The sequence below is a fragment of the Phalacrocorax carbo genome, chromosome 4, assembly GCF_963921805.1.
Source record: "Phalacrocorax carbo chromosome 4, bPhaCar2.1, whole genome shotgun sequence".
Taxonomy (NCBI): Eukaryota; Metazoa; Chordata; class Aves; order Suliformes; family Phalacrocoracidae; genus Phalacrocorax; species Phalacrocorax carbo.
Genome location: NC_087516.1, coordinates 67,764,931 through 67,779,312, shown reverse-complemented (window position 1 = coordinate 67,779,312; position 14,382 = coordinate 67,764,931). Strand labels below are relative to the sequence as shown.

The window sequence follows — 14,382 nt, the reverse complement described above, 5'->3', positions numbered from 1 at the left end:
GTAGATTCAGACTAGATATAAGGAAGAAATTTTTTATTATTAGAGTGGTGAAACACTGGAACAGGTTGTAGATGCTCCATCCCAAAAACATCCAAGGTTGGATTGGACGGGGCTCTGAGCAACCTGATCTGGTTGAAGATGTCCCTGCTCACTGCAGCAGGGTTGGACTAGAGGACTTAGAATGGTTTGGGTTGGAAGGGACCTTTAAATGACGCTATGAACATGAACAAGAAAACCAACACATATATGATTTGATATTCCAAGCCAATTCTAAAAATCTCTGGTAGGGGAGAGAGCTTCTCCCTTGAAATTACTTACAAATTTTCTCTTTACAGAAAAAAAATCTTTCATAAACAAGTTAAATTAATTATCTGTCAACGGCAGAGAGCACGGGCACAAAGTTCTAGTTCGTCTAACCCCCTTCACCACCCAGCATCCCCTATAACTTCACAATATACACACGCACATCAGTTGGTCTATAGCAGACAAGAATGGAATGTGTGAATTGTCTAGCAGGACAAATCAAGACCTGAAATGAACATGGTTACACTTTTCAAAAATCTCATGAAGACAGCAATATGGAAATCATCTTATAGTCACAGATGTCAAAAGTGAACGTTTTTAACAGATTTTAGATCCATTAGATTCACCACTGGACTTTTTAAAATTCGATGCTGTTTTCCATGCAACATTAGGGACAGAGTCTATTTTCCAAGAAAATAGATCAGGTTTGTTAGTGCATTTTAACAGACTTACAGGATCCAGATGATAGTTTGGAAAAACTTCTTAATCCATAGGAAAATATATTCCCATATATATTTCCCTAAATCACACAACTGGAGGATTGAACAGGGGGGAGGTGGGGAGAAGTTCTCAATGAAGTTGAGAACTTCTCAGTGGGTTTAGGATGTTCAGTCTTACCGCTGTGATCCAACACGAAGTCATCCTGAGCATACCGGTATTTCTCAGGCCCACACGCAATGAAGACGTCGTCATCTCCAAAGAAGTCCTGCAAGCATGTCACCTTGACAGCAAAATATACAAAGCAAAATAAATAAATGCAGTACTTGCAAATACTAAATCTTTACTTAGTCAGCAACAATTAATAAGTTTTTGTTTTCTTTTTCACAGTGATACTATGTTCTTTTCTAATGACAGACACACTCCAGTTCTTAAGTAATTCAGCTTTCCCACTAGTGCAGGAAACCTCAGCATTAAGAATGTAAAATATGACTGCCCCTCACCTCCAAAACCAACTTCTCTTACATGTAACACCTGTATTTTTGCCTGTAACTACACATGCATGCTGATGACTTTCACAAGACCAGCTATAAACACTACTCAAATATCAAAGCATCTTGTATTCTTACATTAATTGCTTATGGAAATATCTGTTGTGTTAAAATGACTGCATCTACAAATTTATTTTTTTATGCTCTGAGGCATTTAATTTTCATGTTTTAATGTCCTGTTAAAAAAATATTTCTCCTTTTTGTTAAAAGGTATTTCCTATTCAAGAAAAAAAGAAATATAGAATCCCTTACATGCCCTTTGCAGCTCTGTCTGTTCTTAATTGTCCCAGTAACGATGTTACAGTGTATTTCAAGAAGGATGGGGATATCAAAAAGAAAAATATTTTAGACAGTCTTTAAAAACACAAAAGCAAAGACCTCGAAAAAACCTCACTCCTCAAAAGTCATAGAAGTCACCATGTGAAGGAGCAAGTGTCTGCTTTAAAACCTAAAAAACTAAAATAAAAAAATGCCACACCGAATTCATTCTAACTCCCTTGTAAGAAAAAAAAGCGTTTGCAGGTAGCAAGCTATTTTTTAAAATTTAAACAGATTAAAATTTTACTGTATAATCTTTTCCCTATTCTTTTTAACATTGCACACTCAAATGAGATCTGGGAATAAAAGCTATGTAGAAGCCAAGAAAGTTAGAACAATTTGGTAAAATCATGTAGTTAAAGAGGTAAAACAAAAAACTGCTTTCAGGGAAACTAGCCTTTTTCCTTCCCAGACACCTGTCAACACCATTTACTTATTTTACCCACTGTGGTAACAGTAAACATTGGCAGAACTACTGGAAGGGGGTCTCTACTGCCTGCAGTATTCTGAGAAACACTCAGAATATCAATGACCCTGAGCTCTGTGCAAGAACACCCACACACAGCATTCACCAGCAGCGCAGTTGCCATGGGAGCTCGCCCAGGAATAACAGCCAGTGCCCTTAAAGCAAGATCCTCACTACAGTGCCACATGCAGCATCCAGCATTCGTGTCACTGTGTTATGCAGCCAAAAGACTCCAGCCATCATCAAATTCCTTTTATTGTTATCTTACCACTGCAATGACAATCTGCTCTCATTGAGAAGAGACATTTTCAGCTGTACTTGAAACCACTGCTTCTAGTTAACTAAAGAGGCAGTAATAACTGGATTCAAAAGGCCATACAAATTTAAGAGAAGTTTTGCTAATATGGGATTTATTCCTCTCTAACGAAAGGACTCGTTATCGTTTCCACAGGTTTCAGAAATCCAGCAACCAACCCAAACCCACCGCTACAGGAAGAGCTGTGAAAAAGCTTTCAGAACACTTATCCCAGGAGCACTGCTGGACAGGGGAAGAGATGTTTTTGTCAGACAGATGTTCACACCCAAAGCCCCGAAAACTGGGTGCCATTTCCACAAACTCTGCCTACCCCCCACTGCTTTATTACTCATGCCCCCAGTGCCCTTGCCGTGCTGTTTTGAGCAGGTTAGAGTTTAATGCTGTGGTTTAGCAGAGCCTAAAATTAATCTTTCTGTTCTGATTCAAAGCCTCCCCCTCATTCCATAACCTATCCAGTCTAACATCTGAGCTGAAAGAGAGGAGAGAATGACATAACTGCATGCAGCATCATCCTTTCGTTGTCTGCAGAGCAATTCTGCAAAGGACGGGTCAGATCTGTGCACAAAAGATGGCAGGAGTAGCTTTAGAAAAGCACCTTAAAACCTTTTGTAAATGGCTATTGGGGATGGGAATAAAGAACTTTAAGTATTAATTTCCATAGGTACTTTCCCACAGGTTCATGGATATACAGTTTCCCCAGGCAAGAATACAGAGGGGTAATTGTGAGTACCAGTGATCAGATAAACTGCTGGACATGGAGCAACTGCACCTCCCTCTTGGATTTCAAACACTTACTGATTTTTTTTCTTTGAGAGTTTCATTAGCAGTAGAACTTGTGCATATGAAGAGCATGTCAGTCATTCCAGTAAGTTCAGAATCAAAATTTGGTTTGTCAAACTGATGTATGACAAATGCTGCTTCTCTTTCCACTAAGCGTCTATGCTCTCTTACCCATTCTTTGTTTTGCTGCACTTGGTGCTAAAAAACTGTTCAGTCCTTCAAAATAATTCCTAAAATGCCTTTCAAAGGAAGACAGCATTAGCAAAGCTGCATATAAGTGTACCATGGCAAAAATAGGCAAATATGTAGTCATTCATTCAAGTAACAACCCTTTTGCTAGTCCTGATGCTATGAACTTCTAATGAAGGAAGTTGAAAATGTGAAGAGCTTTAGACACCTTGAAGAGGGTAAGCACCAAAACTAGATCTGATTTTCAGTAGTCTTGAGAGCTTTTTTAAAATTACAGTCATTAGGTCATTTTTGAGATTCAGATCTAGCCTATTCTTAGACTACATCTACAAAATCTCTATAAAAGTACTCAGAATGCATGTTTTCTATCTGTGGCCTTGCAGTAAAGCTCAATCAGAACCTCTCCTGTCTGTGGTTTTAATTACCACAGACAGTGCTCTCTTAAAAAAGCAAGACAAACGTGATTTGTTTGTCAGAGGGAAGATAGGAAAGAAAATTTCTATTTTAAATCTGATTTTTTAAATGGAAGTCATATACAGAGCTATACAAGGAAGTTTTTTAGGGTTTATCATTACAACTAGCACTACAAAGAATTCACTTCCTTGAATTCTTCCCCCCACCCCCCCATAGAAAAGTGAAATATATTTTGAAAAATGGCTTTAGGAACACTTAGAAAAATCTTATTTTGTTAACTCTGAATGTTTCAATTAACATGTTTAAAATGCGTTAAACCTTATTTATTTCTAAATACAACACCCTTTCTTAGCCAAATATTGCCTATGTTCTGCTGGTAATTCCACTGCCTTCCCTTTATTTAGAACAGAAAGTGACTTACTGGTGCTCCTCTGACAACTCAGACTGCTATCAGGTTGCCTTGTTGCACTGCTTTTGTTCAAAATATGTCACTATACACAGCAAAGTAGTGCATATTTGGATAGGACTGGACTGGACTTGTACTCAAGTCCCTTAAAAATACTTCTAATGGCTTAGAATTGCAAGCAGGAATACAAGGGAATAGGGGAAAGCAGAAATATTGTGCAAGAAGTCTCAGAATAAATATAACTGGAAGTCAACATCATGTTTTCTTTTTTAGCAGGGTCACCCACAGCATTATTGTGTGTCTGTTTCAACAGAATCCATTCACTTGCATTATCACCACAGCTTTCTGAGACAATGTGCAAATGAGACTGGGCATCACTGCTTCCTGATGGGTTCAGAAAGGCTGTGCTCATCATTAGACTAAAGATCAGAGGACAACATAATTCAAGCGGGAGCACCAGGAGAATTATATTGTAATTCGCCTGAATTGCAAGAAACCCAAACAAGTATGCAAGAGGCTCAATGATCCAATGAACCAAAACTTGAATTGCTTGTTACAAAAAAAGGAGTCTTTTCTCATAAAACTTCCCCCTCTTCCCCAACTGAGGAAATCTTGGGACACTGAATGGATTAAGTTTTTTGAAAAACACACAAAGACCTTTCTAACAGAGTTACATATTACTAAATATGCACTATGTTACAGAAGTGGCATGACCAACAGTAGCTTACAAGACCATTAATGGTAAAAGCACTTCAAAAATCACATGGCTGAAAGCACAAAAATGTGGTTTACAAACAGGAAAAATAATGAAGCACAAACTCACAAGAATGGACAAAAATGCAAGCCAAAATGTGAAATTGGGGTGTTGAAAGGGAAGGGAGAGAAACACACCTATTTGAAAAATCAGTTTCCTGATCCCTTGCGATCTACTAGTGCAGTGTTTTAATGTCACATACACTATCATATTTACCTTTTAAAAGAGGCTTATACTTCTGAAATATTTATAACCAAACAAGTTTGCTCTTTCCAAATAAATACTTCTTCAGTCAGATGAAGCTACTGGATTAGAATACACAAATTGTGGTCCATACAGAAATTCCTTTCCCATTACAATCCCACAGGCCTAGAAATGTAATTTACACCAACCTCTACTCCCACCTCTGAATCTAACAAGCAGAAGATACATTCCCACCAGAAGAAACATAAATAATGATCTATCTTTTATAGACAGAATTCAACAGGTATTTAATAATTGTCCTTTATGATGAAGTAACAGCTAAAAAATTGAATGATATACACAAACCTTAATTCACAAGATATTTGTCCTCCAGAGGAAAAAAAAATAGTAAAAAAACCCCAAACAAGCCAGCTGAGAGACTGACACCATGGAGGTTTTATAAACACCTGAAAAATTACTAAAGAGTTAATTAAATTTAATTATTTAATTAAAAATAAAAATTACTGAAGAATTCAATACCTGTCAAATTGTTAGCACTAAAGAGAGTTCTGTAACCAGAGCAGACTGGGGAGCAAGAGGCTGGAGAGCAGCTCTGCAGAGAGGGACCTGGGGGTTACGGTTGGCAGCAGGTTGAACATGAGCCAACAGTGTGTCCTGGCAGCCAAGAGGGCCAACCGTGCCCTGGGGTGCATCAAGCCCTGCATTGCTAGTTGGTCCAGGGAGGTGATTGTCCCTCTCTACTCTGCACTGGTGCGGCCTCACCTCGAGTGCTGTGTGCAGTTTTGGGCACCACAGTACATTAAGGGTATAAAGCCACTAGAGAGTGTCCAGAGGAGGGCCATGAAGTTGGTGAAGGGTTTAGAGGGGAAGGTGTATGAGAAGCAGCTAAAGTCCCTTCATTTATTCAGCCTGGAGAAGAGGAGGCTGAGGGCAGACCTCATTGTGGTCTGCAGCTTCCTCACAATGGGAGGAGGAGGGGCAGGCACTGATCTCTCCTTTCTGGTGACCAACGATAGGACCCAAGGGAATGGCAGCAAGATGTGGCAGGGGAGGTTTAGGCTGGATATTAAGGAAAGGTTCTTCACCCAGGGGGTGGTGGAGCACTGGAACAGGCTCCCCAGGGAGGCATCATGGCACCAAGCCTGACAATATTCAAGAAGCACTTGGACAACTCCCTCAGAGATGAGATATCGTGTAAATTTGGGGTTATCCTGTGCAGGGACAGGAGTTGGACTCAATGATCCTTGCAGGTCCCTTCCAACTCAGGACATCCTATGATTCTAACCATATATCAACATGTTTCAGCCAAGGGCTCAGTGGATAAATTGTATTTATTCCAGCACTACAAATATGCTTCATTCTAAATGTAGAAGGAAGAGCTCTAAAGACAAATAGTTTGGCTCAATTTAGTACGGCTGATTCAATTTAAGTAAGCAGCAACAGGACTGTACTGCTTAAGTCTGAAGAGCCACACCCTGTGTCTGGGGAAAGCTTCTCTGGATGACAAATTCCATCAGCTGAAAATGGAACTCATGAAACATCAAAACTGGAAAAGATATGCAAGATCATTTGTATTTGTTTTAACAATGAAAGAAATATTTATATCTACTGACTGCAAGAAAACAGGATATGGTGTAAATATTTAAAAAGGGAAGCATATAACATACCAGACAAAAGGAAAACTAGGAAAACTGGCATGCACAGTAACAGCTGGATTTGTGTATGTGTTTTCAGCTCAACAGTAGTGACAGGCATTTGGGGCTGAAATTCTTAAAGAAATGCAGTGTGGGATTTTTTTCCATGAATTGCTGAAAAAAATGTGAATAATTTGTGAAATGTCAGCATGACAAATCTAGATACCATCTCCCTGCCTACGCCTTCAGTGTGAGGGTTCTCCACATTTCTGCTGGGAAATGCTACTCTTCTCTGACTGGGACAGATTACAGCTATGCTGGCCTGACAGTTTTGCCCTTTGCCCCTTGCATCAACCTTTATTTCTGAACACAAAAGACGAATATTTGTCTATTGTGCTAGTCAGGTCGTATTTGTAATAATGATTTTTGTTTCGCCTTTCCAAATACAATTAGTGCTGCCACTTCCTCTTTACTGCCATACAAACAGTCTCATTAAAATTCTTGCAGAGTTTCTGAAGATGTCAGGCTTACAGTTCAAGGGTTTATGCATGTCCTGAAGTGCAAAATGCAAGGAAAGCACTCCTGCAGAAACAGGTCAGTCCTCCGTTTTCTATTTCAGTCCCATCACCAGCGGAGCCAGCCTTAACTTTCCAAAGGAAGAGCTTCCTCTGAGCAGCCTCAGGAACTCAAAAAGGAAGGTGAAAAGGGCATTCCCACGCTTTCCTACTGTGATTTTAACACAGATTTTCTTACCTTGGAACTTCCCCTTAGTCTCTGCACTTTCACAGAAAAACTTGACCAAGGGAAAGGGGATGTACGTGTTTAACCAATATTCTGAACTACTTACTAAGCCATCAATATCCTTCATGACTGAAAATAACGTAAGGCAGCTATCTGCCTGGTTATACTGAGTCACATCTCCTGACATGCCTTCACTAAACAACGAGGGAGTGGCCTGATAGGTAGTGAGAATATACTCAGGAAGTAGAAATAGAGAGAAAAGTCAAACCAGTGAGTTCCTGACACGCCCTTTAAAAAAAATACTGTAATTGCCAGTATTCTTTTTTTAATTAACAACGTATTGATTTGGTAGAAATGACAAAGTGTTGAAAGCAACTATTCTAAGTGATTTGGAAGCAGGCAAAAAAGAAACTGTTCAAGAGCCAGACAAGTATGGAAGCCCACATTGTACACAAGAACAGCAACAAAATGCACTGCTTTATCAGATACATAGTAAACCTGGAAAATGAGGTTGAGTGATAAAATTCCTGCTGGTAGAGTGAAGAAACACTTGACGTTTGCAAAAAAATTCTGTTCCTCACCAGCGTATGTTCTCTGTGACAGCTCTACTACAGAATCTCTCTGGGAATTCCCAAATTAAACAAAATTACACAACACCAGAAGAAAGGTAAGCAAGCTCCTAACCTTTGATGGAATGCTTGAAAGAGCTCAAATGCCACTAAGACTGGGCACATCTGCCCAAAACAGCTATAGATTAGGCTGGGGAGTCCTAAAGCTTGAGGACAGACTCTAGACACATTTCTTACTGGCTGTAGCTATGAGGACTATGCAACGCATCATAGTAACTTCCTCAACAGTCAGCTTCCATAAGATCATTAGCAGACCAGACCAGAAAAGAATCTCCTTTGTCCTCGAAAAATAATCAGAATTAGGTCAAATACCTCTTAATATCTGAGGCTTAAATGCACAATTATTTTGTCTGCAACTAAAACATGACATACAGTAACAGAAATCAGATCATGCAGAAAGAATGCAGAAGTATCAGTTGTGTTACAAAATTTAAAAATTCATTACCTGATTTTCTGTTTTACAACTGTGCATATTGATCAGCAAATTCACTTCAGATTTTAAAGACTATGATTTTCCTTTATACTAACCTCCCTATATTTCTTAACAAAATAAAGAAACTTTTTAAAAGTGGGTGTTTTTTGCTTGTTTGCAATTTACTCTGAGGCTCTAAGACCTTTCTAACAGTCTCAGTTAATCTGTTTGTGAAAACATGTTGGTCCTTTTTCTCTATAGCTAATCCAAGTAGTCCACCTGTTTTTCAGTCTCGCTGTACAAAGTCCTTTTTTAACCCATGCAGTTGGTTAGCTTTAGACTTGAGAGCAGTTCCGCTGCAGCCAATGGAATTATTCACTTTCATGAAACTACACACAACCACGGCTTGTGAAAGGTCTGAGGGCAGCCCCAGCTCTGCTGGACACTGCAATAAAACTATATAATGAATCTGATTTTTAGTCCAGAACTTCCACAAGACATTGGCTGATTTACCATTTGAGGTTTGGCATCTGGCACCCTTTTGTCTTTTCCTTCAAGTTTATTAAATTCAGTAAACAGTAAGAAAAAACCTAAGCTTTCTGTTTTTAAAAATTTGTAAATGTTGAATTTGCCTGCCTTCAGTAAAGGCAGCTTGTTAGCCTTTTTAGGAAAAAAAAAATAAAATTGAAACAAAGTCCATACTGAGAATAATTCTTCTAGGCCAGCTTCCCAAATGACTATTTAATCAGTGGCTGTGTCACATTTTTACAGTCGTCATTAGAAAATGAACCTCCTTTCACTGACACTCTGTGATGAGGAACAGCAGCGAAAACGGAGGAGACAAACCCTTCTGTCCCACAGGGAATCTAAAGAGTAAGAAAACAGAAGTGTTAAATCTTTGCCTGCTGCCTTGTAAACAGAAAAAAATCTGGCAGGAAACACCTAATTCAGTATGACAATGCAGAAAGACTGCATAAACAGAGTGGTCAGGTCACCACAACTCATAGAGCCATACAGCTATTGGAAACAGATGACAGAATAGAGCCCATATCACATTTTGTTTTTATTTTAAACAGATTTTTGCATATATTTTTTAACATCTCAAAGTTTAATTCAGAAGATGAACACACATGGAAATGGAAGATCACATTTGGGTGCGATTCAGATAGATCATCCTCACTGCAATGGCAATGACAGTAAGAAAAATAAGCTGTAGAAATATGCACAAGCTAAAGTGAGTTCCTACACATATCTATTTCTCAAAGCCTTCCAGTACTGTAAGACTTTCTGGCAAGGTCCATTCGCCCATTTTTACAAAGGGCAAAACAAATCTATTTCTGCAAAATTGTATTTCAAGTGTTGCACTGATTAAGTGCAGCTATTTAGATATCAGACAATTACAGTTGAAAAGGGCTAAAATTCTGGAAATTTTGAATCATTTTGAATCACACTGTATAACTTATCTGTCTATCTCTGCAACACAAAACACCCCAGAACAATCCTTCCTGCAGTATTATCCACTACTTCAACAAGAGTCAATCATTTCAGTATATTAAACAGTGAAATTTAACATAATGCTTCTCAATTTCAAGAGTTACACAAAGAAACAACCGCCTTACTAAACATGGAACAAGTGGAAACTGGAAACCGAGAACTAACAAATACAGCTCACGGTACGACAATAATCCAGTTTGTCTGCAGAGAAAAAAAAAAAATCAACCAGTATTTTTGAGTTACAAGAGAAGAATCATATCCTTGCCCATAGATGCATTAATCACAGCAGCTCAGAAGTCAGCATAACAGATTCTTTCCTTAAGTGGCATAACTGGGAAGCCTAATACAGAACTAAAAATAGCACCTGACTTCACACAGCTAACCTTCCATCTTACCACTGAGTAGCTAGTCTAAAAATAAAAGCTACTTGTATCAAGAAAGAACATTAAAAGAAAAAGTGTACATATAAGGACAGATAGGTGGCTCATCCAATTCAGTAAAATCTTATGGATTTAATGACACCCTGTTCCACAACACAAATGCAGTTAAAATATTCTATACCATTTTTTTTCCATAAGATCACCCCTTTTGCACTATTATAGGAATCAGTGTCCTTAGCTAACCACCCTACTTGAAAAAGATGGCATTCACATACTATGAGGAACTTAAAAAAATGAAATCATACAGCCAAATACTTAATGTACTTTCATTTCTCTGATTTTTTTAGATCAGAAGAGTTGCTGTGGCACACAGTGATAATCTACTGCAATCCAAGGTTTCCACTGCTCATGGGCAGACACTATTTCCTGGAGAGATTACAGAAGCAGCAGTTCTTTAAATGAGAACTATTTCTCCATAGACAAACAAGAAATTCAAAGTCGGTGTTTGTGGCCAGTACAGAAAGAATAAAAGAGAAGGTAGAACTCTGGAAAGGTCCTTTGATGAAGGGTATAAATAAATTTTCATTAATCTTTAAGCTTCAAATGAAAGTTTTAGTTTTACACTGGAACAGGTTGCCCAGAGACATGGTAGATGCCCCAGCCCTGGAAACATTCAAGGTCAGGTTGGATGGGGCTCTGAGTAACCTGATCTGGTTGAAGATGTCCCTGCTCACTGCAGGGGGGTTGGACTAGATGGCCTTTAAAGGTGCCTTCCAGCCCAAACCATTCTATGATTCTGTGGTTTTCCTATGCCTTGAATTGTTCATGTAGTAGCTGCTAAAGTCAGGTTTCTGTTCAAATTCTATTAAAAAAATAAAATTAAGTAACTCTAAGATTAAAAATATCAGTTGAAAGCCATGACTCACTGCAATTAACATTGTTATGTAGAGATACAAAAATCTACTGTTTTCTGAGTTCCTGTGTCAGGGTTTCAATCTCATACTCATTCAAAGCTGTTTCGCACTGCAATGGGAGGGGAAAAAGTTTAGGTACCCTATAAATTCAGGTGTCTCTATCGGTTCTGTCCCCTTCATATATACCACTCCACACAACAAGAAGTCTTGCTAAAATCCACTGAGCTCCTTACAGACTAGAAGAATGCTTTTCACAAGTATTTTAAGTTTTGGTCATTTAACATTTGTAACCCCTAAGTTACTTCATTTAATCAGGATTCTATCTGTTTCAGTACAACAAACAACTGCACTTCCAACTGACCCTGCAGTTCTGTTTTTATAATGTTAGCTTATAGGTTTTGCAACGTTAATTGCTTGCCATACATTCAAACAGCACAGAGACTGTTCAAATGCATTTGACTACTGAAGTATCCTCCTCACTTAACTGGAAACTGGAAATACAGAAGCAAATTTAAGCTTATGGATGCTCTTTATTCACCGTTTCAAACAATGCCATTTCACAGATGAAATGACAGAAATTCATTGTGAAGGTCTTTCAGGCTCAGAAAATTAGCTTCCATGCTTAGCCTGCTTTGCCTGTCATGAGCTATTGAGGTCTGTTGAACTTGTATGCAACACCCAGAACAGTTTGCTAGGTATGCAGCACCAAGTAAAAACAATGAGGATATAACTGATTGAAAGATTAGATGCTCAGAAATGCAAGGAAAATTACAGTAGTACAGGAAACAGAAACTGTGCTTTGTAACCGGCTTTCAGATATCCAATTCAATTCCATTAGCTCCCAACTTTGACCAACGTTATTTCAAACCCTGTTGCTGCTGCTTCTGAATTGCTTTACCAAGCAGATAAACAGGTGTAAACCACCTTTGAAGATGGAGAAACATCTTTGATTTCATGGTCAGACAACAAATGGATTACAAAGACAGCAGAAAAATAACATTTTTAGGCACTGACAAAACAACAAATGTGTCAATACTGTTATACCAGAAGTCCTGCCAGGAAAAAAGGTGTTTCTATCAGTTTATCCTTAAAAACAAAAACCAGCAAAATCTCACGGATATCTCTTCCTTCATGCCTGAAAATGTCAATTCTTCCTTTGAAAAAATGTCCACAAGTTTCAGAAAAAAAACAAAATGGAACCGCCCCCACAGAAGCACAGAACAAAAACAACGCTGCCCCCAGGACTCTCCAGGCCACATACAGTACAGAAAGTGCTAAGCCCCATTCCTCAGTCACTTGACTTTTGTGGCATCTGCTGTAAGTCCTGGGTGATGCGTTTTAGATATCTTATTTTAAAATCATACTGCATTGCACTTTTATTGCTATACTGCTAGGAACAGCTTGGAACTCTACTTTGGTGAGTTAGGCAGAGGATTTAGGTGACTCAGTACTTTTTTTTAATTAAAGGTTGACTCAGTCTGTTAGTTGGGTCTTTTAGGTAAAGTGGGAGTAAACTGGAAGGTGAAAAAGATGCATATAGGGTCATAATTCAACAACGAACTATTAACTATCAAAAAACCCTAAAGCAGCTTGGATGACTGTTTCTGCTGAGCCAGAACATCAGAGACGCTGCTGAATATTAGAAGCATCTGGTACTATTATCTTGTTTTGTGTAACTCTGTATCAATTATACGATAGGTGTTTTTGAAATGCATGAGAAAGATCATCCGGTTTGGAATTATTTAGTTCGGAATTCATTACTGGTATCTGGAAATAAGTTTTCAGAAAGCAGGAACAATACATCATTGATTGTTACTGAAGATCCATTTCCAAACCACTGAATTTTTGTTTTTAAGAAACTCTAACCACATTCCAGGCCTCCTTCCATAATACACTGAACTATGAAGTGTAAAGTGGAGCAAACACAATCTTCAAATCATAACATCAAGCACAGTGAAACTCAACACTGAAGGCTCTGCTACCCTCAAAAAAAAAATGCTGGCACTCTAAAAGAATTTTTCACTTTCTTCCACTTATATTTGGCAATACTTGAATCAGTACTGTCTTCCAAACTCCTACCACTCATTGAAAAGCAAATAAAAACCATATTTATTCCTGTAATACAAACCTCTTCTGACTTTAGAATTACGTTAAAATTACTTTAGATTTACATAAACCTAATTTACATAATGGATGGCCCAATGCAAAATTTAGATTTGTATAATCTTGAGATTTTGACTGACCAAATCTTTTCAGTGGTTTGGTTTAGTCTGTTTTTCCAAAATTTTATTCATAACTGCTGCTAAACTGTCAGTCTCCCAAGTTTGTGTTTTTCCCATAATAAAGTCAGAGATCACTGAATATGGGTTTTTTTTATCCGAGGGCTGTTTTTTCAAATAACCCTTTTTGCTCTATATAAGCACTTAGAAGCATTAATACATTGCTGAAAGCCATTTAAATACAGTAAGTAATGTGAATTAGGATACATCTGTTAATTTCACGTTGTTGGTGGTTTTTTTTTAACCACCTGTTCATCAAGCATTTCTTCATACTTTGTCTTTACGATGCTTAAGACCTCATGCATCAGACCTCATTATTTTCACTGCATGAACACATCTTTTTCACACACAGAAAACCAGTAAATGCAGCAGTAAAATCCCTTCACATTCCTAGTTGTATCGTGTACATAGCTAGCCAGTCTGGAAATCAGTAATCACCTATTTCTGGTTAAATAAATAAACACACAAACAACAAGCAAAACCCAGTCTGCTTCAAGCTAAAACTAAGACCAGGCTATGGAACTGGACGCAAGAATTATATATGGAGATACCATCATTTTTTTTCCTCATTATTCACGTATCAGCAAGAGCAGTTATACAGTTTTGTGCCTGCTACTGCCACTGTGTAATATAAATACTACTGCTTCACCGTTCTGTGGGTTTTTTTTCCATTTAATTAGTTTTCTTTAGCATTTGTATATATCTTTCATACCTTTTTTCAACTTTGATGAAAGGATATTTTAAAAACATTACTTAAACT

General features: G+C 38.1%; 1 protein-coding gene across 8 annotated transcripts in view; it reads right to left on the bottom strand.

Moving 5' to 3' along the window:
* DCLK2 (doublecortin like kinase 2) overlaps positions 1 to 14,382 on the bottom strand; it is a 93,137-nt gene that overhangs the window by 44,303 nt on the left and 34,452 nt on the right. For all 8 annotated transcript variants that reach the window (XR_010372760.1, XR_010372758.1, XR_010372759.1 and 5 more), the window contains exon 3: positions 922 to 1,024. Coding sequence is in view for 4 of the 8 variants with exons in the window: in XM_064450313.1 (XP_064306383.1) it covers positions 922 to 1,024 (103 nt within the window). In the remaining 4 variants the exon portion in view is untranslated. The remainder of the gene's footprint in view (positions 1 to 921; positions 1,025 to 14,382) is intronic.